The sequence below is a fragment of the Channa argus genome, chromosome 1 (genome assembly GCF_033026475.1).
Source record: "Channa argus isolate prfri chromosome 1, Channa argus male v1.0, whole genome shotgun sequence".
Lineage (NCBI taxonomy): Eukaryota > Metazoa > Chordata > Actinopteri > Anabantiformes > Channidae > Channa > Channa argus.
This window is the reverse complement of record NC_090197.1, coordinates 2,376,540-2,402,123: the sequence shown is the minus strand read 5'-3', so window position 1 is coordinate 2,402,123 and position 25,584 is coordinate 2,376,540. Positions and strand designations below refer to the sequence as shown.

The window sequence follows — 25,584 nt, the reverse complement described above, 5'->3', positions numbered from 1 at the left end:
CTTCATCTGTTCTTCACTTTCTAAAGAGCAGAGAAGAGGCAGCTGCTCCTTCATGCTGAGATCAAGTTCAAGAAAGTTTGACTCTAAATGTTGAAGCTAGTTTTTCTTCCACCATGTTTGTTCTGTGTGAGGATACAGAGAGCAGCACACACATTCAATCCTCTGAACTGTGACCAGAGCTTTGAACCATGTTTCAATCCTGACTCATTGTTACTGCAGCTCATCACAGACTGGAGATGAAGAGAGTTCATAGAAAGATTTTTCCAAAGAGATTTGGATCATTTTGTCACTGTCCTACATTTTAACACATGATCCTATTAGCTCCTAAAAATGACTCTGATGTCACTGTATTAGAAAGAAAATCTGTCTCACGTTTCTGTCGGCTGTGATCCATCCAACCATTTCCATTGATATTGTGTCTGTGACTGTTGTGTCCATACACCAATCCAGGAATCTTCATGCTGATTCAGCTCGGTGACAAAGTCCTAACAGAAAGTCAATAATCAGTTCTTCTTTCATCATTCAGTTTTTCTGTTCTAGTAACATCATCATGTGACTCTGTTTGAAGGAACATTTGAATCTGTTACAACTTGGAGGAAAAGAAAAGTTGTAACAAACATTGTTTGAATGGAACTAAAGTTCATATGGAAAAATCCAGGTTTACATATTGTTGGTTCCAGCAGGTTGTTAGGACCCACAGAGACATTGTACAGACAGCCGTCCTCTAGCAGTTGGAGTATTTAGGACGAGAGCAGAAAGTTGGTGAAGTTGGTAACAGCTGTAATTTGGGCCTGAAATTACATTACAAACGTGCATCTGTGGATAAGACGTTTAATCAAAGGACAAGATGTTGTTTCAAATGTCCTCAAATAACCACTTGAACACACAAGAGAAAAAAAACATTTACAAATCATCACCATCCCTTATTAGTCTGTACCACATCCACTTTGGTTGTTTTGATCGGAAAAGGTGATGTACTGACACTCTTGATTGACAGGAGGTGAACAAAGAGACACTGTCTACGCTGAGATAGCAGACAGACCAATGTTTGAACTGCAACAAGGTGAGAAATGTGTCGTCCCTTATTTTAAACACTGACCTGCAGCTAAAGTCGTCTGTTCCATTTGTCTTCGCTCCTCTAGTCCACATCCTGGTTCAGTAAGTAAGACACTGAACCCGAAGTCTATGAAATCAAAGCTGCGGTGTCTGAATCAGTCAATCCTGCTCTGATACAGTTTTTACAGTCTGCACAGCCCTTCAAGTAATTGTAGTTATCAAATTACAATAAACAGGAAGCTAATAAACCTCTGCTCTTCTCTGATTGGTCAGTAGGGTGAGGCTCGCTCCAACACTAGAAGTAAATATCTCTGCAACGCTGCCAGTGATGTGCAGTGAATCTGTTTCACATGAGGCTGAGACAGCATCTCTACACATGGAGCAAGCTTCTATGGAAATATGTAGGAAAAATGTTGCACAGTTATTTGCACAGTTTATTTTTTTTTATTTTGTTGAAAAAGTTATAATTTTCAGTAAAATAATGTGAAGGTGAATCAAACCAGCACGAGCACACATACGCTCTTATCCACGATCCTCCACCTGCAGAGAATCAGATTGGTAAAGTCTGAGCTGCCATCAGTGTTTAGCTGCTTTGTTGTACTGTTAGTTAATCTGTATTTATACATATTTGTTTTCATATTTCTTTTTTAGAGACACATATGGTTTGTGAAACCATACAAACTCTGTGTGTAACAATTCAAACTGACTTTAAAAACTACATTTCAAGTTTTGCATCAGCTTATTATTTTCACATGTTCTAAGAGATTTTAAAACCTCCCTCTTATCCATCAGGGCATCCAGAGCCAACGAGCGACCACTCGTCCACCAGAACAATTGCATCACCTGCTGTGACAGATTCAGGTGGGATTTTCTTACATTAGAGGAAAAACAGCACAATAAATAAGGTTTGACACAGTTTTGGCGGGAAATTAAATAATACAGTGAAGTTTAAAAGTAAATGTTCCGATACAAAGTCTAAATAACGTATAAGTAAAATAGTGCAAAAGTTTTTTATGTATGTTTTGCTTATTGTTTTTTAATACTAAAGACAATTTGTTTTTCAATATCTTTATTTGTTACTCATGGAAGGTCAATAACAGAAATGATTTGCATTATGTTCCATATAGTGAACATGTGGTTTTAATACTTGAACAAAAAGAAAAACAAAACAGAAGAATATATTTTTTTAGTATCTAACCCTATTTTGAATAGTTGTTTCACATTATTTCTGTTCAACAGATGTTAAGAAAAAGAAGAAGGAGAAGAAAAGATCTGAAAATGGTTGGTTGGTCAACATCACGTCACCTTTTGTCTTCCATACTCCACAGTCTTTAGAAAAGTCGAGTTCTGTTTGGAAAAGTGTGAATGTGTGTGGTCTCCCTCAGCTCTGTTGTTGGTGGCTGTGGTCGGTTTTGGTTTAATGATGCTCCTCCTGGCTGCAGTCTGTCTTTTACTGATAAGCATGAAGTGCAGGAGGAAGAAGAACTACAGATATGCAAGTGAGTGGTCAGACATACGGAAACCCACAAGTGCCATTATCTTTATTTTTTTTATCTTTTATCAGCTCCCAGTAAACTTGGGGATTTCTGGCCCACTGACGTCTGAGCCCTGTTGCTGATCCAGCCTCTGATCCCAGCTGTGTGATTTCAGGTCTGTTTTCATCCTTGAACCACATGTTTCTCTGCAGAGTACGTGGTGTTTGAGGGTCCACCAGGACATCATCTACTCCTCAGTCATTACCAGACCTGCTGCCTGATCCTGAACAGAACAATGTTTTAAACTACTGGCCTCAGTCATTGTGACTTAAATAAGAATAAAACTGATTTACATTTTGCTTAAATGTGATTTTACTTTAAAACAAAAATACAGCAACGGTTTGCAACTATTTCTCAACTATGTCCTTTATTTTTAGGAAACTGGGAGATTGTTTTGAAAAGTAAATTACAGATTCTGAGATGTTTTTTTTTTTATTAAATAACTGAATAAAAATTTGAAAAAGTGCCTCATGTCAGTGCTAGAATGAATTGAAATCTCGGAAACTGTAACTATCACAATGATGTTTGCTGAACCTGAAACCAGGAGAAAGGACATGAAATGTTTTGCAATTCAAAATCCTCAGAGCTTCAAGTTGTTAACAAGTCTTTAACATCTGAAAAATATTCTGAGAACCAGTGCTGAAGGATTGCACCACGGTTACAATTTAAAGAAATGTAAAAAAGAAAGAAAAGTTATCAAAAAACAGAAACAGACGGATAAATATGGGGAAGGTTTAGGGTTTGTTGGTATTAACAGTTTATACATTGACGTTCATGTGTGCTGTTGTATTGTGATATGCAAAGGATAATTAAGCAGCAGTGAAATAACTTTTTTAAAAATGCTCAAATTATATTTACAGACAGGACCAAGATTTTTGTCCTTTACAATATGCAGAAAGTTGAATAAAGTGGAAAAATAAAATGGACATAAATGCGTGATTTTACTAAGAATTCCTCTTTGTATTTACACTGTGCTGATTTCATTTAGCTTAAACAGGTCAATAAGTTTTGCATTTAGTTTGCAAAAGCTTTAAATGTTTTTCAAGCCTGATTTTATGTTTCAACAATAATTAATCATTAATTGATCACGAAGTGAGTGAGACTCTGGAGTCTACGCGGATCTGTGCTCGTGACTCATCTGAGGTCTTGAGACAGTTCACTGCCGAGTATATGGCGTCGTTTCTGACCAATCCTGTCCGTCCTTCAGCGCGGGGGCGGGGCTTGACTGGATGCCTCAGACTGGAGTAATGCAGCGGCTCGTCCTGCAGAAACAGAAACATGGGCAGAGATGAATTAAGCCTCAACATGTGTGTGAGTCGGTTTATCTTAAACTTTGCATGTGAGAAATTCCGAGGCTGCGACACTGGTGCAGGTAGAAACATATTTCAACACAGTGTCAAAGGAAGGCGAATAAAATGTTTGTCATCAGATGATCAGATGATAAAACTTTTGAAAAACCCGTTTGTTAATTTTCAAAAGAAAATGTGGCGTCACATTATTTCTGCCGTGTGTTTTCTGATCTGATGAGGAGGACAAAGGAAATGAACAGTGAACGAAACAAGGAGCGAGGAGGAAGAAGACTTTAGTGCTGTTTGGAAGAGGACGATGCTGAGTGTGGGAGTAGCATAAAACTGACCTCGCTGACCCTCAGAGAGGAGCCTCTTCCCACCCAGTGACAGCAGCAAACAGCTGGTTTACCTGCAGAGACACAAGTCGTGAAACAGCTCAGAATTCACTTTTTAGTATTAGGATTATTTGGCTGCCAACCGCATGTTTGACACTGTTGTTTTCTATTATTGTGTCCACCACATTAAGTTTGTCAGTGAGGTGATAAAGTCTCAGACACGGAGATTCACTAATGTCAGAAGACAAATGTTATTATTTTCACGCTCCACTTGAACTTCTAGTTAAAAATACAAAATGCGCACACTGTGAATTTTGATTGTCCCCAGAAAGATGCTCACATAGTGTCAGACCCCCAGTGGGGGTCAGAAAAGCCCTCGGACCTTTCACAGACTGAAAACTAAAGTGAAAGTGAAAGAATGAAAGAGAAACGTAGGGCGTTAGGTGGTTTGTGTCGGCGCAGACAGACACGAAGTTCGGTCTCTTCCTTTTCTACATTTTCTATCAGACGAACCCTCTCTGCAGACTCACAAGGAGACAAAAAGACATTTGTGACATTAGCTTGTCTCTCAGCAGCACCATGCCGGACATCAAGCTGTGTTTGGAGGCTCTGTCTGCGCTTTCCGGCTGCAACGTCGAGTCCACCAGCGGCGCCTCCCAGCTCACAACCCAGGACTTCATTAACGTCGTGGCCCTGAAGGAGTTCTACAAGCAGGAGGGGTTTAGGGAGCTGGAGTACCCCAGCTTAGGCACTATGTCCCTGCAGGACTTGGACGACCAGGACCTGTACAGCGCTCCTCCAGCCCTGACCGAGGGCCCGCCGCAGAGCGTCAGGACCACGGTTAAGATCAACCCGGACGACTTCTTCGACCCTCGGTACAACTACGACTTCACCCACATCAAGGTAAGTGACGTGACGCAGGTGGGAGGCTGATACTTAACCAAAAAAACGCGCATGATCGGGGCGGTGAATGAGTGAGCGAGTGACGCAGTGGATGAACAGACACGGAGCTGTGTGGCTCCACGTTTAAACAGTTTTCCAATTGAGTCCCAGCACAGACTGTGGCTGGTGAATCCTGTGATCTATGACTCTGGTTTCCCCTCTGTTGACCTCCAGGACTCCACCAAGTTCCTGCGCGGTAACGAGCAGTACGTTCGTCCCTGTGGCTGGAACCGCATCGCCCTGAGGGTCCTACAGAGGTACGATGACGGAGACTCCTGGCTCGGGACAGGAGAGAACGCCTGGCCCGTATCCTACCACGGACAAACCATGGACGGTTCCTTCGGCATCATCCTGACGCACAGCGGGAGCCCCAGCGACGAGCCCAAGTTCCTGGATGTGGCCGCCGCATCTTTGACCACTAGCGAGACGAGGGGCAGAGGGGTGTACTCCACAGCACACATCACGATGGCGGAGAAGTACTGCAAGACCTTCAAGTCCAGGGTGGACGGGAAGAAGTACAAAGTGGTTCTTCAGAACCGCATCAACCCAGAAAAGAGAACAAAGTGCCAGAGAGATGGGGTGTGGCTGGTCTACATCCCCGAAGGCTGCAATGACATCCAGACCAGGGCCATCGTGCAGGAGTCCATCCGCCCGTACGGGCTGCTGCTGAAGCAGGTGTGAGGAGGAGGACGTTTTCTTGATTATCTACAAAGACCCTCACAGAAACGATTCCTCACTCTTTGACCTTCCTCACTGAGAAGGTCAATGAATGTAGTCTGTAAATGTTTGCTGGGGGAACCAGGAAGCATCAGGTCACAGGTCTTATTTTTCTAGAATCTTTATATTCATATCTTTCTGATGTTAAAGGGACTTTGTGTGGAGCTACTGTAGGTTAAATCAACTCAGAAATCAGAAATCAGTTCAGAGTGTGTCCACTCTACATAAATCCTTGGACAATACTGCAGGTGATTGTTGCTGAGGCTGGTTTATGCTGCCCTCTAATGGAAATTAAGTTCTGTATCGTGATGTTAACTGTTTAAGTGCTGGCACATTTCAAAGGAAAAACCTTTGTTCCTTGGGCACCTACAAAGAGGTAAAGAGGCTTGTGATTTGCAGCTGTTTGCATCCAGTTATTGACATGTGTCCTGCTCTTTTGAACATCTAAAGAAGGTCTGTATGGAACTGAATAAAGAGTGCAACCTGCTGTGAGGAGCCTCCTTATTGTTCTAATATTTAACAAGTTGATATATAATCCAGATGCGTTTACTGTGAAAATCATAATTCTAAACTTTACACAAACACGATTAAATGTTATTTTAATGTTCACTTGGAGAATTCAGGCACGTACTGATGCGCCAGTGTAAAACGTGGAGCGTTCAAAAAGCCGCGGTTGGGATGTTTTCAATCGATGAGAAGCCGTGGTTTCGTTTCTCTTTTACTTTTCTTAATTTCCTAAACTTTTGCATTCAGAAGTTGTACAGGTACACGACAGCAACGGGTGCAGTGCCACACACACTGTGGATAGAAACCAGGAGTTTGAAATAGATGTGACACTTTGCATTGTGGTCCATGTAATTTGGTCTCTTGCCTTCTAGATTCTGGTGAAGTGTAAACATATGCTGCATTAATAATTCAGACTGTTTTATGAACTCGGTGAACATGTGGTATTGCTGACACATAATCTTCATTGTAGCTCTGTGCTAACTGCTGCAGCTCATGAAAGTCACCAGCAGAGGTCAGTAACACAATTACTAACGCCAGGTCCATGGTTTGAATGTAATAGATTACTTAACTTAAAAGCAGCAGCTTTGGTTGCATGCAAACACAAAATGTAGGATCCACTGAGGATGTTGTTGTTGGTGTTTCCTCCTTTACCTTTTGCTATTCCGACCACCTAAAGGGTCTTAATCAGAGTCTCAGCTGCTCTGACTCTTCACTTCCCTGCCTCCACACTCTGCACACTCTCCATTTTCACGGTGAGTCTGCAGGAGCTGAACTAACCGAAAGTTAAAGGAACAAATGTGCACGGAACATTTGCCTGTTGTGTTCGCATTTCCATTCCAATCATTTACAGCGGCATTGAACGTTGTAGGTGTTCTGAGTATTGGAGGATTGTGTGCACTCATTGTAGAAGAAGAGGAGTCAGAAAGCAACCACACACCTGAGCACAGGTAGAGTCCAGTGATGAAGACGAAACAGAGGGAGAGTAGCCCAGGAAGCACACAGATCCCCAGACTCCAACATGGCTGCTTCATATGAGCTCCGTTCACTCCTGGAAACACAAAAATAAGACTTAACAATAACACATGGGTTCCCTGAATCCCCGACTTCCTGAACCGAGACACTGAGACACAAACACCTGAGCGTTTTGAAACCTGAGCAAAACAGTTTTGCATGAATCTACTGGCTGTTTTCATGCACCTGCAGCCTCCTGTTCTCGTGAAAGCTGCTCAGAGGAAGGAAGATTAACACAGGGCCTTTCTGTGCCTCGTGTTTTCAACCAAATCTACCCCAAAACCGGAGTGAGTGCAGACAGAAAGAGAAGCAGCTAACGAAGCTTTTTATGGACATCAACCTTTTACTCACAAATAAATGATTATTTACTATCTAGCGAAAATTAAATGTTTTTTTTTTTAGCATTGAGCAGCTGCTGTGGCTTTGGTTTTAACGCAACTGACAAAGCAGTTAAAAAAAAACAAAACCAAAGTTTCCAGCCAACCAAACCCTGGTTACAAACATAACCACCACTGAAACCAGGCCTTTCTACAAAAATGTCACAACCAAGCAACCACCTATGCCCTTCAGTCAGCCCTTCACACAGAGCTCAGGTTTGAGTGTGTGTCTGTATGTGTGACTTCAAAAGAAATTTGGTGAAAGTCTTTCATGTGGTTCTAGTTTCACTTTTTTTTCTTAATTTCTGATCGATGGTCCCACTTCCTGTGTCAACCTATTTATGAAATGGACCTAAGTCCTGTGGTTATCAGCTAAACGTAGTTGAATAATCAAAGTAAAAGTACTGTGATAGTGACATATTCTTATAGACGACTCTTCTCTAATGACAGCTGGTTTTCACTTTTTCATGTCTGGTTTAGAAGGAGTGGGCTTTGCTTTTAGACGCCTCAGAACATTTGTGGAATCTACAAGATAAAAAAGTTGTTTTCTTTCTTCAGTTGTTTTGTCTTTTATGCTTTTTCTGTGACACGTTGAATAAACCGTGATTGAAATGAAGCAGACACTGTCTTGGTGGATTTTTCACCCATTGAAGTGGTTGGAAGCCCCCGGATTTCGTCTTTACCAATGTGTTGTATTTATTGACTCATTGTGCTTTTAACCTTCAAATGTAAATCTGTAAGTACCTTGCAGCTTCTCACCGTTCACTGTCAGATAAATTCCTCTGTTAACACAAACAGTCCCCCTACAGCGGCCCGTGCAGAAGTACAGCCCGGCGTCCTTCTCCTCCACCTCCAGGATTTCCAGACTGACCGAGCCTTCCTCCAAATCACCACTGGTCTGGATGCGACTGTCAGGCGCAGCGTGCGTGTTGGTCGTGTCTCCCCTTAGTTTCGTCGATCTAACTGTCAGCAGAGGCAGCAGCTGGTCCGAACGCAGCAGGTACCAGGTGATCTCAGCGCTGGACGTCAGGTTACAGGAGAGCGAGACGTTCTGCCCCACCTGGACCCTTTGTGCAGAGCGGAGGACAGGTGAGGCTCCAGACAGGCAGCATCCCGCAACACCTGAGGTGGTGAGTCACAGCAGACAGGTGAGTTCAACTAAATGTACCTGCAGGTATTGTTGGTGGTGTTTGGTAAAAAACATATTTGAACCTTAGATCAATATATCCATCAGTTGTTTCCCAAAGTTAGGATCATGTTCAACGATACGGAGTGAGAGAAATGTCAAATGGTAAATAATGTTATCGCTGCTGGTTTGCACAGGTAACTTTGCTCAGTGTGAATATGAAGCAGCCTTTAAATCATAATCTGGGGTTAAAAAAATCATCCACTCAAGTTTGACCTGTCGAACCCACAGAAACATGTACAAGATGTGCAATTTGTGCCATCAATGCTGCTTTTGTTCCACAGTCAAACACTTACCGACCGTGTAAATGTATTTGAATCATTAGTTCTTAAGGTACTTGGTCATTTTGATGTAACCAAAGTACTCAACAATACATAAGTAATATTTTGAGGTATTTCTACTTTGCTTGAGTATTTCCACTGCATCCCCGTTCTGCACAGCCCGTTTGCTTCCAGCTTAGACTGACTTCAGTAAATCAGTTCCCAGTGTCACAGTGTCACAGCAACACAAGAATCACAAGCATTGTGTGAAAAGCAGCTGAAGCAATCGGCTATGATGAAAACCATGTAAGTGTCATCAGAAACACACTGGAATGTCTTCATGGAAACCTTAAAAGTCATGGACACACCTGCAGCTTTCAAGCCCATTAAAAAAACTAAATAAACTCAATCATCATAAAAATCAATGTTTAACTTACAGGTTACAGTGAGGATCCATGTGAGCCCTGTCATTATTAAGTGCAAATAGTCCCCCAGGTTTTATGCAGCAGCCGTGTGCAGCAGGATGACTATTGTCAGTTGGGAACAAACTGTAATGTAAGTGGGAGGAAGTGAAAGGGGATTTATGCAACAGGGCAGACAGAGACCACCAGCATGTCTGAGCCGGGGAGAAAACGGAAGACATTTTCCACGAAGCACACATTTGTCACACAGTTTGACGCTTCTCATTGACTCTGAAAGTGATGCCCCAGCATTTCTCAGGACTTAGGTTTCGTTTCTGCACAGACGCGTCAAGGCGACGCGAATGTTCAGAACTTCAAAATAAAAGCCGTCAAGACCTCGAAAGACTTTTTTTTTTTTAATTGGGAATTTTATTAAGTGGTTTCCAAGCAAGAAAAAGACATAGAAACACATAATAGATTGAGTCCAGTAGGACATGGATGTCAGCTATGAAATACATTTATAAATACATCAAATGAAACTAAAAACGGGGGAGTCGCCACATTAAAAGCTGTATTATTCAGTATTCTTGTAAAAAAGAGCTGGTTTGAGTAGCACCTGCTTGTTGAAGGCTTTAAGTTGTAGATTTGATTAGAATTGGATAAAATAGCTTTATTTGTAGCCACTAATCAGTAATAACCTATAATAAAGAAAAGCGTTTTTTTTTTGGAACCCTGTTATAACAGAAATCTGTTATAACAAAAGTGCCATCTGCATCTTCGTGCCATCTCGCCCTGGTGTCTCCTTCTGCATCGACTGACGCGGTTGGCCGCTCTTATTTTGGCGTGCACCGGAAGACAGTGCAACATTGAAGGCGGCGAACTTATAAAATGTGGGGTCTGCGCCGAGCCGGGACAGACCTTTAAAAGCTGTTCAGCGGGGGAAAGACAAGAGGACTGAACGAAGTTTCCAAACAGCGGGAATCATGGGAGCAGTGAGAAAACGACACTGGTGAGAAACGTCACGCTTCACTTTGCAGCGCTCATTTTTGTAGCTTTTGCACCGGCTGCTATTTTCTAAATGTGTCCCGTAATTTCTGTGCAAGTATTTTTACGCGATGCATCAGTGACAAACGTTAGAGGCTGCAGCACTGAACTTAGAGCTGCATGATGCGTCGCTCTGCGACCCTCTGCGTCGCTCGCGGCAGAAATATTCGGCCTGTGCAGCGACGCCTGAAGTCGCAGTGACCACAGCGCACTGGACCCTCCGCCCTCTGCACAGTTTCGTTTTAGAGGAACATGAAAGTGTGTGGAAACGAAACTCACTGGTCCCTGGGCTGCGTCCTTCCAGGGACCAGTAGGTTTCTTTTTTGTGAAATCAAAATACACGTCAATCATCAGTGGAGGAAAGTAACGAAGTACTTCTAATTAAGTACTAATGTATTTTTACTGTATCTGTTTACATATTTGTATGTATTTTTACCTTACTGTATTATCATTGTACAAATACCTTACATTATTATATTCATTATTTCATTATGTGTTTCGAACTTTCATCAAATCATTTGTCAGATTTTTGCATATGAACAGAATAAAACCCTCCAGATCCAAGTCTCATGATGTTTTCTTACTCTGTTTTCTGCAGGAGTTTCACATTTCTACAATGCTTCGTGATTGGAAGTTTAGTTGGTGAGTATCAGCCTGGTAAAGATTGTCCAGCCTAAAAATGTGGACGCTTATTTTAGTTAAGTTTGACACTGGATTTATTGCTAATGATGGTAGTTTTCTCACCATGTGACTGCATTTTTTTGGTACATGTGTCCAGTTGCTTAAAAGCATTTACATTTCAATAAAAATGAAAGTTTTGTACAGTCCTGTTGGACGCGTTTAACACTTTTGGCCACAACTGCTTTGGTTGTAGTTTAAAGCAACAGTTCCAACTCAAACCCCAACACATATTTGATACTTATGACATCTGCTGCTGCAGATCAGCCTTTTTTGTGTGTGGTATTAAAAAAACACTCCAGAATATATAACAGAACATATTTTGCTGCCTGCCTTCTTCAAGACTCCTCTTACCTGTCCTCCGCCACCCACCTCCTGTCCATCACCACCAGAGTGGGGAACCAGGTGGTTCTTCCCTGCAGCTGGAAGTTACCCCTGGAGGGGGCGTCTCTGTCCGCCTGCCACATTCAGTGGCTGGACCCGGTGGAGACCGTGTATGAGCAGCAGGGCGAGCTGAGCTGGCAGGCGCCGGAGTTTACCGGCCGGGCTGAGGTCCCTGAGGAGAAGCTCAAGTCCGGGGACTGTTCCCTGATCATTAGCGACGCTCAGATCGGAGACACTGGGACATACGAGAGCTTCATGGTGGTGGACGGAATGAAGTCCCGAAGAACCAGGGTGTTCATTCAGAGTGTCAAGCTGTCTGTGTTCGGTCAGTCTGGGAATCATTCTGCATCTTTTCTCTTTTTCTTATTTTCATCCTCAGTACTTCACGTCGTGTCGTTTCTGTATCTGTCTCTATTGTCCCTGATGTCTTTGCATAGCTTTGATCTCCATGGATGTTGTTTTGTTTTCCCTGTCAGACCACAAATCTCCCCAGTCTCGTCGTCCAGGTGAGGACTTGGTTCTGGATCTCTACACCAGCCACTCTATGAGGGTGGTCTTCCTGGGCAGGTGAGTTTTCTACCTCTAAAAACAAATATTTCGATTTTGTGTGTAACATTTCCAATAATTATGTTAACATCCTCTGTCCAGCGGATGGATTCTGAAATACTGGGCACAACAGGTCGAAGCCTTTGAACGTTAACCTTTCAGTTTGAAACAGAATGACTCAAAACCGATGAACAACCTGAAACTATCTGTAGGAGGTGCAGAAACAGACGTAAAGCGCACGAAGACGCATTTTCTCACATTCATGTCCACGCTCTGTCTTCATCGTTGGTCTTGTTTTGCCACCTACTCTCCTGCTTCATCTCGTCTTTTATTTTCTGTCTCGTCTTGTTCCGTCTCCTGTCTCTGCTCCTACTCTCGTGCCATCATCCCATTCATTTCTTTTTTTCCCCAGTAGACGTCTAAGAAAGACGCATACTCCTCCAAAATAATCTTCTTCTTCAGATAACAGGCTGCTTCTAAACGTATGAGTCACGCAGTAAAAGGAATCGTGTGCGGTTGGGAAGAAACACTTGTGGCTCCACGTAGAACACGAACATCGTCTTGGACTTGGAATAACTAAATTAAACAAAAGTTGTTGGTGACGACCAGCTAAAGTGTAATTATCCTAATTATGGAGTTTGAAGATGAACACGAACGGAGATGTAATATTTACACATCAAACCTACTTGTTGTGGAGAAAACCTGAAATGAGTCACTGTGACGCTCAGTCAGCGTTTGTTGCTGCACAGACGTCTTTTTGTTGTTGCTGAGCACAAATTAAAATGACAAAAAACAAAAAGCGGTTTTATCATATGGACCAAGATCCATAAAAAAAAAAAACACTCAGCAGCTATGAAAAATGTGATGTTACAGCAGCATTAAGAGTTAATCCACATGGATTCGATTGGCTTCGACTGGAGGCAGATGTTACGGTGACGGCAGTTTGTCTGTCTCTGTGAAAATCAGTAATGACAGCAAAATGCCATCGCGATCACTTGTCTTCACACAGTTTGAACTATTCTCTTGTGTAATTACGGAATTACAAGTTGATGTTTGCTCCACAGGAACAGCTCCGAGTGGTTGGACCTGTGGATGCGGGACGATAACAACACGGAGCATGTGGAGAAACATCCGCAGAAAGAGCAGCTGACTATTAAGAAGCTGAAGCGCTCAGACGAAGGACTGTACAAAGTGCTGGACGAGCAGGGCCTAACCATCAGCACCGTGCATCTCTCCGTGGAAGGTGAGACATTTGGTGGTGTCACTGTGGACCAGTTAACCAGTTATCGACGTCTCCAACATGGCACACACCTGTCCAACAGGTGCGCATCAGACATTAATCACTAACACTGCTGTGTCTCCTCTGTCCCACAGAAAACTCCACAGTTCTTAAACTCTACCAGGATCAGGACAGTCAAATATTAGCAGGTGAGAAAACGATGTGCTTAAGACGGTTCCTGTGGAGGGACAGGTCTTTCTAAAACATGTCTCTGAATAACCCTGTCTCTTTGCAGGTGATGCTGCTAAAAGCAGCTGTTCAGCTCCCCTCCTCCTCCTCCTCCTCCTCCTCGTGTCTGTTCTCGTCACGAATTTCTAATTTCCTCATCTCCTCTTGAGACAGTCAAGTGATTGCAGATGCGCCACGTGTGACGGCCTGACTGCAGTTTGCTGTGAGTGTGTGGAGCTGCAGCTTCGCACAAACACTGAACAGCTGGCCTGGCTCAGTGCCACAGGCCGAATCACACCTGCCCACATGACTGATGCTACGGTAGATTACAGAAGCATCAGTCATGTGATTACGAAGGCTTAATAAGACCCGGTTAGTTGGTTTTGGCTAATGCATCATTCACTAATCATTTATAGATCAGCTATACACCGGTAATAAAACAACGCCTTCACTTTGTCAGGTTGTAGAAAATCTTCCTTTGTTTATTCAATTCAGCTGCCTGTTGATTCAGACCCTTGTGATGTGTTATATCTGAGATGTAAAGGTTTATAAAACGATGGATTAATCATCATCAATGACAGTCACTACTATGTCGAAAGCCTTTAGAAACGGTCTCTCATCAGATAATTTATTGTTTTTGATTAAAGAAGGAGAAAAGTTCTCAGTTTGAAAAGGCCAAAGTTTCAAATGATTACTGTGGAGGGAAAAGTTCTGTCACACCATCTCCGTAAAACTGATGTGACAATGGTTTGTGTTAGTTTACAAGAATAAGAAGTTTGGTTTAGTTTTGCATTAAAAAAAAATAGAGTTAAATGTTTTAACGCTTCCTCAGTCCCTGTTCTCACTTTAAGCACACTGAGCTGCAATTTGTCTGCTGATTATATTTTAGACGCATTTTCCCCTGAATACGTCAACAGAGAAGAAAGAAACTTAAAATGACAGAATGAGGTCATAATAGTAACACAGACGTAAAGTGAAACTTTAAGTGTCTGAAACTTCAAACTGCAGTGATTCATTAACTCCAAGTATTTCATAATCAGCTAATCTTTAAGTTTTGTTTGAGCAGAAAGACCAATAACTATTTCAACGTATGTGATTACTAATATTTATAAAATGTTTGTCAATTAGGATGGAAGGATTATAGGAAAACAGATATTTCTGAACATAATTCATATAATTATAATTTTAAATATATATATATATATATAAATAAATAAAATTATCATTTTAAATGTTAAATATTCATCTATAAATTAAACAGAGCTTTCAGTTAAATGTAGCCACACACTAACATATGAGACAATTGTGATAGTAATTTTCGATCTTGGAAGAATTGTAGACAGAACTCAGTTTGATGAACCATCTCAGTTTAATACATGTCAGCATGGAGAAGAACACATGGATGTTAGTGTGTCTTCTTCTGACTTGTGTCTCTCAAACCCCTTCTATTTATACTCAAACCCAAGAAAGGAACCACACTCACAAAACATAAATGAGGAAACCAGGTGCACACAGTGGACTGTGTTGATTTTCATGATAAGTCGTGTGGTGATATGTACAAATCTACTATCTTTGTGTTTGTATTTGCAAAGTATTTAAAGTATGAATGTTGTTGTAGTCCTTCTTTTCAACCTAAAATAAATGAAAAAGAATAAAATAAAAGAAGCAAACACACACTTTGTGCTGTTTCCATGATTCATTGTTTAACTCCAGACGCTGGAATGACTTCACATACAGATAAAAGCAACAGGATCAACACACTGTTCAGCTACAGATGGAGACAAGACAAAAGGCACAGGATGACTGCAGTCTCCTAACGGGCTCCACAGCAGGTCGCGTTGACTGTTAGGCTGAGGGAGCTCCTTTAAACGGGGTCAGGTGATGATCTACATCTTTCATTTTGCTGACAAATCCCATAAAAAGACGGAACTAACGAGTAGTGTGTGTGTGTGAGACATGCTGCTTATGGGTTGACTTGAACAGAAGCCTTTTCATAAATGTGCGTGTTTATTTTTTACCAGTAGTCACAGAGGTGAGACAGGACTCAGATCTAGAGGCTGATCTATTCACAATTCTGCCCACAGACCCCAGAAAACAGTCAGTTTCCTGTGTCTGACAGAAAACATGTGGTTGGACTCAGCTGTTTTTAAACTGACTTATGTGGTAGGAAAAAAAACACAATGTAAGTTTGATCTTCTGTGGGTCATTTGCAACTGCTGCAGTTCACTAAAGCTGCTCATCGACAACAACAAAGAAAGGTTTTCAAGTCACGCGAGAGCATTGTTACTGAAATAAGAAACAAGACGCTGCACCATGTCACACAAAAAATAACCTTGAAACCATGAAACAAAGACAAGAATGTTTCACAATAAAAGTCCAAATCTGACTATTAAACCTTTGTTGCTCCTTCTTTGTTCTAATCAGTACTTTAAACATTAATGCTCGAGCAGGAGGAAGGAGTTGAATTATCGATTAATTAGAAGAGTTTCTTTTAAAAACATTTGATCATTTTAAATTTAACAAGTGGAACCTTCTCCCTCCTGTACTCACTTTAGGGAAACATTCTCACCGTGTGAGAACAGTCGGGGAGGAAAGTCTGTCCAAACCCTCCTGTTCTTCAGCTGGAAAGGAGCAAGGAAGGGAAGAAAAAAACCCAAACACCTCCAGGTGTTTTCATGTTCCTTGATGAGGCTGATGCTCTTGGTTTTCACACACACACTCTTGGGGGTGGGGGGTTCGCTCCGGTCCTGTTAAAAGTTGGGCTTGTGCTTTTTGACCTCGACCATGAGGTGGTGCAGGTTGATGAGCTCGGAGCGGACGGCCAGGCTGCGGAACGCTGGCTGGTTCAGGATCTTGTGGAAGCCGTGGTAGTACTGGATGAGCTGGGTCAGAGCTCCCTGCAGCAGGAGGAGGGAAAACACGAGTTTCAGCTCCACAGGTCATGGATGTATTCAGAAATTAAAGCGTTTTAGTTTTGCTTTTAGTGAAACTGTCCCTCTGCTGCTAATTTATTCTACGTTAGAATAGATTTTTGCATAAAAGTAGAAATGGTCAGAATCCTTCCATGTTAACTACCACTGCTAAAACATGTAAGATTATGTATCTTACAGCTGATCTGTTCTTATGTGTAGCTGTACTAACAGTAGTAAGAAGACATGATGGAAGAACTACTCTGACTTCTAGTGAACTCAAAGTAACAATGCGACTCAAAGTAGCAGAAACAAAAGAGAAACTATTTTTCTAACATGTAGGGATGATAGTCTATATTTGAGTTGGTTCAAAATGTATTTTACAAATTTATCGTGTAGTAGTGAAGTAGAAGCTGTTCTGTGCAGCAGAAGAAGGTGCAAAACTCCACACCTGTCGTCTGAACTCTCACCTGGATGATGCTGGTTCCATTCTTAAAGTTAGTGAAGGACCTCATGACGTCCTGACTCATCAACTCCACTGACTGCTTCCACGTGCTGGAAAACCCCCGAACCAGCTGAGTGATGCGAGCTACACACACACACACGCGCACACACACAGATGTCATGATGCTGGAAAAATGAACGTTTTCACTTGATGCTGTTTGCTGCTCTGATAATTAATAATTATAATTATTATTTAAATTACTTTAGTCTAATGACTACACTGTATTTTGGTTGGTGGATCTGAAAAGTCGCTGAGTTACTTTCCTGTCTGACAGTGATTCCATTCCTGTGAGTGTTCATGCTACAACACAGGATTAAAGCTCAACAGCCTGTCAATGAATGAATCCAAGCTACTCCCTGGTCAGTAAAAGGAAACTAAACTGTGAGCTGAGTCTCACTTCCAGTTCCCTCCTCCCAAAGTTTTCAAGTTTTTTGAATGAGATTTTAGTTAAATGCCTGAAATAAGGTCTGTAGTTCACACAGAGTCAACAGATTTATTCTCTGACATAAGATTCATCAGTTAATGCCCCTGATGCTGCTTGAGCTTTTGTGTGTTACAAAAACAGACCACAGAGGATATTGTGAACATCACCAGAATCCAGAATGAAATGAAATATTTCCTCCCAAAATCATTTCTGATTCAAGGAAAGTCTAGAGAAGATGAGTCGGTGTCCAGTCACCTGATTCCCATTAGCCACGAATAGCAGAAACTGAAGGAGAGATGCTGTTTAGTTTCTCATCCCCTTTATTCCAAAGCTCATCACACGTCACATCCACTTTCTTTAAAAACCCTGAATCAGAGCTCTTCTCTCACCTTCTTCGTTCTTCAGTCGGTCCAGCTGTCCTTTCTCCATCAGAGCCTCTGCCTCTTTCACAAAGGCGATCATGCCTCCAAAGGGGGGAGAGAGAATCTCCTCAATAAATTCCTGATGGGGGGGAGGAAGAGAAAACACTTGGCAGTCAGGGCCCCTGCTGCTTCACTTTAATCTTTATCAGAGGCATCAAAAACTGACAGACCTTTAACTACTTTTTTGTTCGTTACATGAGCTGCTTCTAGAATTCGCTTCCAAAGCTGCAGAGTGGCCTTTTTAACACTTCTATTATATTGTATATAATAGTTGCTCCAAAAGAAAAGCTTTGCGCTTACAGTGCAGACGATGCTGGACAACAGTGCACAGCCATCAGTTTGACTTTTGATTTCCTGTAACACCTCAGTGATGTTTACCTGTGTCCGAGCCAGGAGCAGCTGCTGGAAACCTTCCACCTCTTTACTGTCGTCTGCTGCCCTCTCCTGGACCAACAGGGGCAAAACAAGCAGTCAAACTCACAGCGAAGAGGTTTTTACTCCTCGTATTTGTGACTTGTAATCAAACAAATTAAGCAGACAAGAACAGATGTGTCCGTCAACGTCCACCGCTCACCATGAGGACGCCGAGCATCATGTCGTAGTTGTTGATGAGGAAGATGAGCTGATCTCTCCTGGAGGGAAACTCGGCTGCCATCTTCAGCACAAAGTTTTCCACCTCCACCTGGAAAAACAGCCCGTGTAACATAATGGAAGACAACCAACAGTAATAAAACTCTACTGCCAGCTCAGACCCTTCTGCTACACTTCAGTGCAACACCACAGGACACGTTTTTGTATCTGCTTTGTGGGACATGTTTACTTGCCTTGACAACATTATTATTATTGTTTATTTTTTTTTGGACCAACTGCTGTTACTGCTTTTCTAGCTAATGTTTGGTTACATAAATACTGTGGTAAACTGAACTTTTGTCAGGGTTTTACAGCCAAACATTAGGTTTTTACCAAAGGGCCTCCACCATCTGAGTGTGTGTGTGTGTGTGTGTGTGAGACCTGCAGCTGCCCCAGTAGAGCATGTGTCTTCTCGTTGGGAAACGTTTGGTTGATGCTGACGATGGCCGATGAAAACTCTGCGTAACGACGAGTGATCTGAAATCAAACACACACACACACACACACCAAGCTCAGTGGCAGGTAACTACAGCCATACACTAGTGTGTGTGTGCACTGTGTGTGTCGTACATAGTGAGGTCTTGTGTCCAGTACTCCCAGTTTATGTGGGTCTGTGTTTCTGATGCTGTGGATGTTCATCTCCAGAATTAGCTCGAACCTCGGCCACAGCAGCTCCAGCACTGCCTCCCAGTACCTGACACAAAGGTGAGGACACGCAATGCTGTGTTAAGCCAAATCCTGAAGGAACATTGGTTAAGAACATGAGCCGGGACTTTAACCTCATACTTAAAATTGTCTCAGATAAGAATGAAGTCTGTGACGGATAAATTGACTTTCTTCACAGTGAAAACACACTTGCTGTTTTTCCTAAAAAAATATCTTGTAGCTTTTCAATAAATAACTGTTCTTTTCACAGACAAAAAAGAATCTGCTTGGGTTAAGGGGCACTGACTTGTCGAGAGCGGGAATGTTCCTCTTGGTCGTGATGGCTCTGAACCTGAAGATGATGTGGATGCACAGGAAGATGGCGATGCTGTCGTAGCAGTCAGAAACATACGTGGACATGCTCTTCTGCAGAAACAGACCCAGAGACCAGGACTCGGTAACATTACATTAGGGTTAAAGTTGAAAAGCTTAATCCTTTAAAAGTGCCGAGTCTAACTTTCAGTGAGAGAGTGAGCTGCATGTGACTGGCAGACTGACACGGTTCATACCAGGAACATGCTGAGTGTTTTTCCCATGATGCTGTTGAAGAGGTCGAGTGCCGAGTTTCCTGCCACCATGAAGAAGTCGGAGAGGAAGAGGTATTCTCTGCAGCCGTTGTCGAGCAGAGCGTAGTGCTGGCTGCGAAACAACGTCTCGTAGGGATACTGGAGGAAAGAGATTTTAGTTTTCCGTAAGTTAGCGATTCATTCTAAACAAGTCATAAGATGCCACCAGGTGTCAGTGTTAACCATCGGTGTGCAGGTAAACACACCTGATGAGAGAAGCTCCACGTCACCACACCTCCTCCAAGCTGTGTGCTCAGTCATGTCCTGCTATTATTCTGATTTCACTCGTTTATTAGCAGCTGCATGTATTTATCACATATTCATCTTTAAATGACTCTCTCCTTTATAAAAATGTTTTTGTCTGATTGATGATCATGTTGCTAAGTGTTGCCTCTTTTCTATGAAATGCATGGGGAACGTTATTTAGGAAATATCACTGTACAGTATTTCACACTGCCTGTTCAAGGTGGGATTATCGTGCCAGTTACTTCCCTGACTATCTTACATAAACTACACTGGGACGAGGAGTCATGCTGACCCTCCTTTGTGCAGCCACAGGGTGGTGGTTGTGTTGCATCTGAAGCAGTGTTTCCTTCTCTGCCTCCTTTTAGTGTATCTGTGCAGGTTTGCCTTGTTTTTACATTATTTGTATGGATATCTGTGCTGTGTCTCACCCTGCTGTCCCCTCTCTGGGCCGTATGAGGGACCAGGATGGGCCCCTCCAGCTCAGCAGGACTCAGTATGGTCCCCCTCTGGCCCAGAGTGAAGATGGTGTTCCTGCTCTTCAGAGAGGGTTTGGAAAAGAAACCTGCAGCAGGGAGTCAAGGAGTGGCACAAGCTGTCATTTACACACATTCAGTGTTGCCAGGTCACGTAACCTGATTAACTGCCACCTGTAGCCCTCAATGTGCTGATGTCTGACTAATTTGTGTGTTACTATGTTCAGTATGTGGAACAAGTGCATCAATGACACAGCTGTGTGTGTGTGTGTGTGTGTAGGTGTGTCCTCATATGCCTGTGCTTCACAGACACTTCAGGTGATTCCAAAACACTTTCTGCATGTGACTGTGACTTAAGTACGACGGAAGAAGTTCTGGCACTTTGCCTGCTCCACATCTTTTATGCTGTTCACACTCACACACACACACACTGCAATTATCTTGGGATCACCTGAGCTTGTTGCTGAGGTATTTTGCCCACCGAGCTGAATAAATAAAGTTCAGGTACTTGTTTAATGAACATGTAGACTCCCTGATGAGTTGTGGGTTCCATGTGGACTAATGCACATTCAGCTGTGTGTTTTAATGCTCTCTTGGACTCAGCATATACAGGATCTGTGACACTTTTTAAAGGATATCTTTCTTGGCTGTGTCTTCCACTCCCATCAGGTCATCTTTATCTGCCACCTCCTCATACTGCACACAGGACACAGAAGTGTTATCACATGAAAGGAAGCAGTGCATGTCTGTGTTCAAGCTGATGCTCCTACAGTCACAGCGCTAACAGCAGCCATCAGTCAGTCAAATCCAATAGTCACTTTATTTGAATGTATATCAGCTGAGTGCTTCTTTACGAGAGTTGTCAGAGGTCGTGTCTGTGTGGTTTCCTTTGAGAAAGCACTGACCTGCACTTTGAGCAGCCTGCTGCTGTACGACTTAAAGTAGCTGAAGTAAATCTTGCTCATCGTGTCCACGTACTCATCTCTGATCTCTTTGGCAACTGTCCTCTCGTTGGCCAGAAGGAACTGATAGAAAAATCTAAAGCAAGACAAACAGAGCAGGAGTCGACAGTTGTTTTCACTCAGAACACCAATTTTCAAATGGGCAGTGTCTATTTAATATTTTTGGGATCTACTCATACTTATTTCAAAACGCTCGATTGCTGTTGTGAAAACACCAAAACAGCTGTGTCATGCTACATTTTAAGGTAAAAATCTAAAATAAAACAGCATGATTAACAGAAATGTTATGAATAGATCTTAACATATCTGCAAAACAATAATTTAACCTTAAACTGTTTAAGGCTTCGTCTCTTCATAAATGCTGCTGCTGTTAATTTTCTACGACCAATAAACAACTAGTGCACAAGAGGAGCCATCGTATGAAAAGCAAGGTCGAAACACACTGCTGTCAGGACAGGTAGGTTCAGTTTGCTCACCTGTATTTTAGCAGTGTGTTCTGTGGTATCTGGTAGTTGGTCATGGGCTTCCTAAAGGAGTAAATCTTCTGAAGAATAAACTCTCGGATTTTTGACACTGCCTGAGGTGGAGAAAAAGCATTTTAGTTAGTTACAAGACAGCAAGTAAATAAATGGGATAAAGCCTGAACAGAAAGGAAATATATCCACTGAGGATGAAAGTGTTGGTAATTTGTTGAAAGGATGGACCTAAAACTGCCACACGCGCCTCATAAATAAGGTTTCTGCCCAAATCTGAGACGTTCAGGTTTGGTTTTGCTGACTTCATGTACAGATTTAAGGACAGAAGCACTTCAAAATCTGATATCCTACTTTTTACTCTGAAAAAGTCATCAACATTTCATCAACGTTTCTTTTATTTACTATGTCACCCTGTAGTTCAAATGTTGGAGGCTACACACCAGAGACATGAAACTGCTAGAGCTGAACCTTTAGCTAAATAAAGTAAACTACTTTCTACTTTTAGTCTCTCCGAGTCTCACCTTGAGTTTGAGGCGGTCCACAATGTCCTGGATGTCGGAGCAGGCCAGCGTCTCTCTAAAACTCAGCTCTTTGGCAAAGTTGATCTTGTTGTTGAGCTCGTGCAGCTGCTCCAGAAACTCCTGGTCTGTCACTGGACTCTCCAGGATGGTGCTGGGAAGAGGAGACCAACATCAGACATCTCAGGGTGTGTTATAATTTTTGTGGTTTCTGATATACTGATATTAATTTCTATGTCATAAACCTCAGAAAACATTAATTAGAGCTATGTAGAATATTGATCATACAATTAGGCCTGCAACACATTATCCTATTCCTTACCAATGGTTACATGATCTACGGTTTTTGATTAACCGATTCATCGTTGAATTAACTAAATGTAAAAAGAAAACAATAACTTTTTTAAAAAAATAGAATTGGTCCACCAGAGCTCTTTGCAATTTATTTCAAATGTTTTAAAAATATAGAAACTTCATATCGAAAGTGTGGCAAAAATATTTTAACATTTTAGTTTTAGACTGTAATATTGCTTGCGACAGGGCTCGATATCCTCTGAATTGTATAAACCAAAGTTTTTTGGCTCACCAAAAACATAGGACATATATGACAAATACTGACATAATTCAGTATTTAAAGTTTGTCTTAATGCAAAGCTGAAAATGACAAGGTACATTTTTCACCTTTTCTTCTTGTCTTACTCACAGTAACTATTTTTCTTACAGTTTCCATCACTTAGTTCATTTAAAGTTGTTGTTTTGACAGTTTTTAAATTCAAACTCACGAGATCATGACTCCGGGTACCACAAGCTCATCAACCAGCTGGCTGAGGTTGCTGCGTACCGCCTGCCTGTTCTTCAGCCGGACGTTCATGCTGACCGACTGCTGCTGCAGAGTCTGGATCTCACTGCTGATGGACGACAGGTCGCTCTGGAAGCCACTCAGCATGCCCTCCATACGCTGTCAGCACAGATACGCAGACACAGAGAGGACAGTGTTTAGAAGGCAACTTCTCCACGAAACGTGGTTGTAAATGCATGATTTCCAGTTACTTTAGGTCGAATAAATGTTTAGTCCTTCAGGGAACCAAACACTAAGATAATGGGGAAAGTTGGCGTTTTCACTTTTACATTTCTAATTTAAAACAAAATCATAAAAGACGTAGGAAGTTTGCAAAGGTAATGGTGCAAGTTTTAATCTTGTGTAAAAAAAAAAAAAAACTACCACATCCTCCAGTCTTACCTCCAGTATGGAGTCACAGGCAGTGATCTGATTGTGCAGCAGAGCGATGTTCTGACTCTCCTTAATGTCTGACGGAGAAATGGTCAGGAAAATACAATAGTCTATGTTATTTTGAGACACAAATAAATAACAATACCCAAGCATATTTGAAAATATTCTGTAAAAACACATCGGATGTCTTCTTTTCCTTTTGTGGTTCCATTTCAGAATTTTTTTTTCCATTGGGGAAACTATAAACTAATGCAGTTTACTAAATTCTAATTGCGTAATTCTGTATTTTTCTATATTTAGTTCAATAGAGTGTAAATATGATCTATTTCAAAAAACTGATCTTCTACAGGACAGTCTATTATGCATGTCCATAAAAGTGGTGTAATATAAACGACTTAAAGCTAAGTTAGGGTATGAAGAAAAAATGTATTTTATGTCACCAATAAAATAAAATATAAAAATAAAAAAATAAAACCAGCAGAGAAAAAGGCCAAATGCTGTGTGTCACAGTGAGATTTAAACTGTGAGCATGTAGGATACAATCTTTGATGGAGGCCTGTTCGATTCTCTGCAGCTCTGCCTCCACCTGTTTTGAGTACTGGCGGAGATCCACACCCTGAAGACAGATGGGAGGAGAAATCGGTGTTGTTAAATTCAGAGACTAATACACCGTGAGAACCTGAGCGAAACAATATTTTCCTGAGTTTTATGTTTATTTTTGGAGGTTTCACCAGACAGCAGTAAGTACACTACATATGACAGGTACAGTGCGTTGAAATGCTTCCACTACACACTAGCACTCAGTTCTCCCGACGTTCTCACCGTTTTCAGGGCCTCCTTCACCAGATCATCTTCCAGATTAGCCTGTATGTGAACTGTAGGGGGAAAAAGGCAAACCCAGTCTTACTCAAGCAGCAGCATTTGTTTATAGCCACACACAATCCAAACTAGTTAAGGTCATGGAAGTGAAGTGTGTTTCACTTGGCAGGTTACAGTCAAACTATATTTAGGATCTGTGTTATGAAACATATTCATAAAAACAGAGTCCTTACTGTCTACTTCATCCAAGATAAACTCATCTGTGGTGAGGTCCAGTTCTCCCAGGTTGATGTTAGCAATGTCTCCATCAGTCTTCTAGGGAAAAAACCACAGGCACAAAAAATTGTCTATAGCTGATCTTTCAACACTTGATACTTCACAGTTACAGTTTGTTGCCATACGAAGCCCTCGCGGCTTTTCAGTGTTTTGACAGGATGCTAACGGCTACATTAGCTTCAAGCTACATAACCTCACATGGTCAAAATACCCAATTTGGCACCATTTTGTTTACACGACAACAGTTTTTTTGTGTTACCCTTCATCTAGGAAGACTGTAGTCTCTGTAGTGAAAACAAAACACATTAGAGTTCATTAATTAAGCTTCCCATCACTTGTTAGGACCGCTAACAGGTTTAAAAGGCTTAAAGAGGGAATTAGCGGCTGAAAATTTAGTTTTTCATAAAAGCTCGAGATCCCAACCGAGTGATTTTTGCATCACCTCGTCCTGTAGATAGGCCATGGCGGTCTCAGTTGGATTTGCAGCAGTGTTTACATCAGGACCGGCTCCAACTGCAACAGCTGCTTCCTCCGCCATTGCGGCGAATTTACGCTAACGTCAATTAATTCCCTAAAGAAAAGTTCCGCCGCATCGTCCCCGAACGAGAGATTGCGTCCTCGGTTTCAAGAAGCAAATGAGATGTTCATTTATTTTTTTGTAGAGTCGGAGTTGGATAAAAACAGCCAACTATCTGTCTCAATTTACT

General features: G+C 41.9%; 4 protein-coding genes across 7 annotated transcripts; 2 read left to right on the top strand and 2 right to left on the bottom strand.

Annotated features, from left to right (window-relative positions):
• Window positions 1-2,939: 2,939 nt before the first annotated feature.
• LOC137099757 (uncharacterized) lies at window positions 2,940-9,916 on the bottom strand. 2 transcript variants are annotated; one of them, XM_067476998.1, is made up of 5 exons: window positions 9,653-9,916; window positions 8,514-8,891; window positions 7,319-7,429; window positions 4,228-4,289; window positions 2,940-3,853 (listed from the first exon to the last, which is right to left on the bottom strand). In XM_067476998.1, exons 1-5 carry the CDS (start codon window positions 9,684-9,686, stop codon window positions 3,677-3,679), a joined length of 762 nt encoding a protein of 253 aa, XP_067333099.1. In that variant the 5' UTR covers window positions 9,687-9,916; the 3' UTR covers window positions 2,940-3,676. The 2 variants fall into 2 exon arrangements, with proteins under 2 accessions (XP_067333099.1, XP_067333109.1); XM_067477008.1 differs by having other exon boundaries at window positions 8,529-8,891; window positions 9,653-9,905.
• LOC137099752 (uncharacterized) lies at window positions 4,556-6,361 on the top strand. Its single transcript, XM_067476985.1, has 2 exons — window positions 4,556-5,118; window positions 5,332-6,361. The coding sequence occupies exons 1-2, from the start codon at window positions 4,795-4,797 to the stop codon at window positions 5,836-5,838; spliced, it is 831 nt and encodes a 276-aa protein (XP_067333086.1). The 5' UTR covers window positions 4,556-4,794; the 3' UTR covers window positions 5,839-6,361.
• A 552-nt stretch (window positions 9,917-10,468) lies between the features above and the next one.
• Window positions 10,469-15,391, top strand: igldcp (Ig-like domain-containing protein). The gene is made up of 7 exons (XM_067476971.1): window positions 10,469-10,625; window positions 11,259-11,302; window positions 11,682-12,047; window positions 12,199-12,289; window positions 13,333-13,511; window positions 13,643-13,696; window positions 13,783-15,391. Exons 1-7 carry the CDS (start codon window positions 10,600-10,602, stop codon window positions 13,863-13,865), a joined length of 843 nt encoding a protein of 280 aa, XP_067333072.1. The 5' UTR covers window positions 10,469-10,599; the 3' UTR covers window positions 13,866-15,391.
• Window positions 15,282-25,565, bottom strand: vps52 (VPS52 subunit of GARP complex). 3 transcript variants are annotated; one of them, XM_067476896.1, is made up of 20 exons: window positions 25,320-25,565; window positions 24,835-24,916; window positions 24,605-24,657; window positions 24,323-24,398; window positions 23,792-23,859; window positions 23,334-23,509; window positions 22,555-22,705; window positions 22,034-22,134; window positions 21,501-21,633; window positions 21,236-21,291; window positions 20,551-20,686; window positions 19,820-19,975; window positions 19,558-19,676; window positions 19,176-19,299; window positions 18,987-19,082; window positions 18,550-18,657; window positions 18,354-18,419; window positions 17,943-18,054; window positions 17,095-17,213; window positions 15,282-16,612 (listed from the first exon to the last, which is right to left on the bottom strand). In XM_067476896.1, the coding sequence occupies exons 1-20, from the start codon at window positions 25,413-25,415 to the stop codon at window positions 16,466-16,468; spliced, it is 2,175 nt and encodes a 724-aa protein (XP_067332997.1). In that variant the 5' UTR covers window positions 25,416-25,565; the 3' UTR covers window positions 15,282-16,465. The 3 variants fall into 3 exon arrangements, with proteins under 3 accessions (XP_067332997.1, XP_067333003.1, XP_067333011.1); XM_067476902.1 differs by having other exon boundaries at window positions 24,835-24,913; XM_067476910.1 differs by lacking the exon at window positions 15,282-16,612 and adding an exon at window positions 17,809-17,838.
• Window positions 25,566-25,584: the final 19 nt, after the last annotated feature.

Coding starts and splice junctions, on each gene's coding strand:
- LOC137099752 (XM_067476985.1), top strand. CDS start 4,795: ATGCCGGACATCAAGCTGTGTTTGGAGGCTCTGTCTGCGCTTTCCGGC. Junction 5,119..5,331: donor ACGACTTCACCCACATCAAG/GTAAGTGACGTG, acceptor GTTGACCTCCAG/GACTCCACCAAGTTCCTGCG.
- LOC137099757 (XM_067476998.1), bottom strand. CDS start 9,686: ATGACAGGGCTCACATGGATCCTCACTGTAACCT. Junction 8,892..9,652: donor ATGGATCCTCACTGTAACCT/GTAAGTTAAACA, acceptor TCACCACCTCAG/GTGTTGCGGGATGCTGCCTG. Junction 3,854..4,227: donor CCTCTCTGAGGGTCAGCGAG/GTCAGTTTTATG, acceptor CTGTTTCTGCAG/GACGAGCCGCTGCATTACTC.
- igldcp (XM_067476971.1), top strand. CDS start 10,600: ATGGGAGCAGTGAGAAAACGACACTG. Junction 11,303..11,681: donor CGTGATTGGAAGTTTAGTTG/GTGAGTATCAGC, acceptor GCCTTCTTCAAG/ACTCCTCTTACCTGTCCTCC. Junction 13,512..13,642: donor CGTGCATCTCTCCGTGGAAG/GTGAGACATTTG, acceptor TCTGTCCCACAG/AAAACTCCACAGTTCTTAAA.
- vps52 (XM_067476896.1), bottom strand. CDS start 25,415: ATGGCGGAGGAAGCAGCTGTTGCAGTTGGAGCCGGTCCTGATGTAAAC. Junction 19,083..19,175: donor TGGACACAAGACCTCACTAT/GTACGACACACA, acceptor GTTTGATTTCAG/ATCACTCGTCGTTACGCAGA. Junction 17,214..17,942: donor CCGACTGAAGAACGAAGAAG/GTGAGAGAAGAG, acceptor GTGTGTGTGTAG/CTCGCATCACTCAGCTGGTT.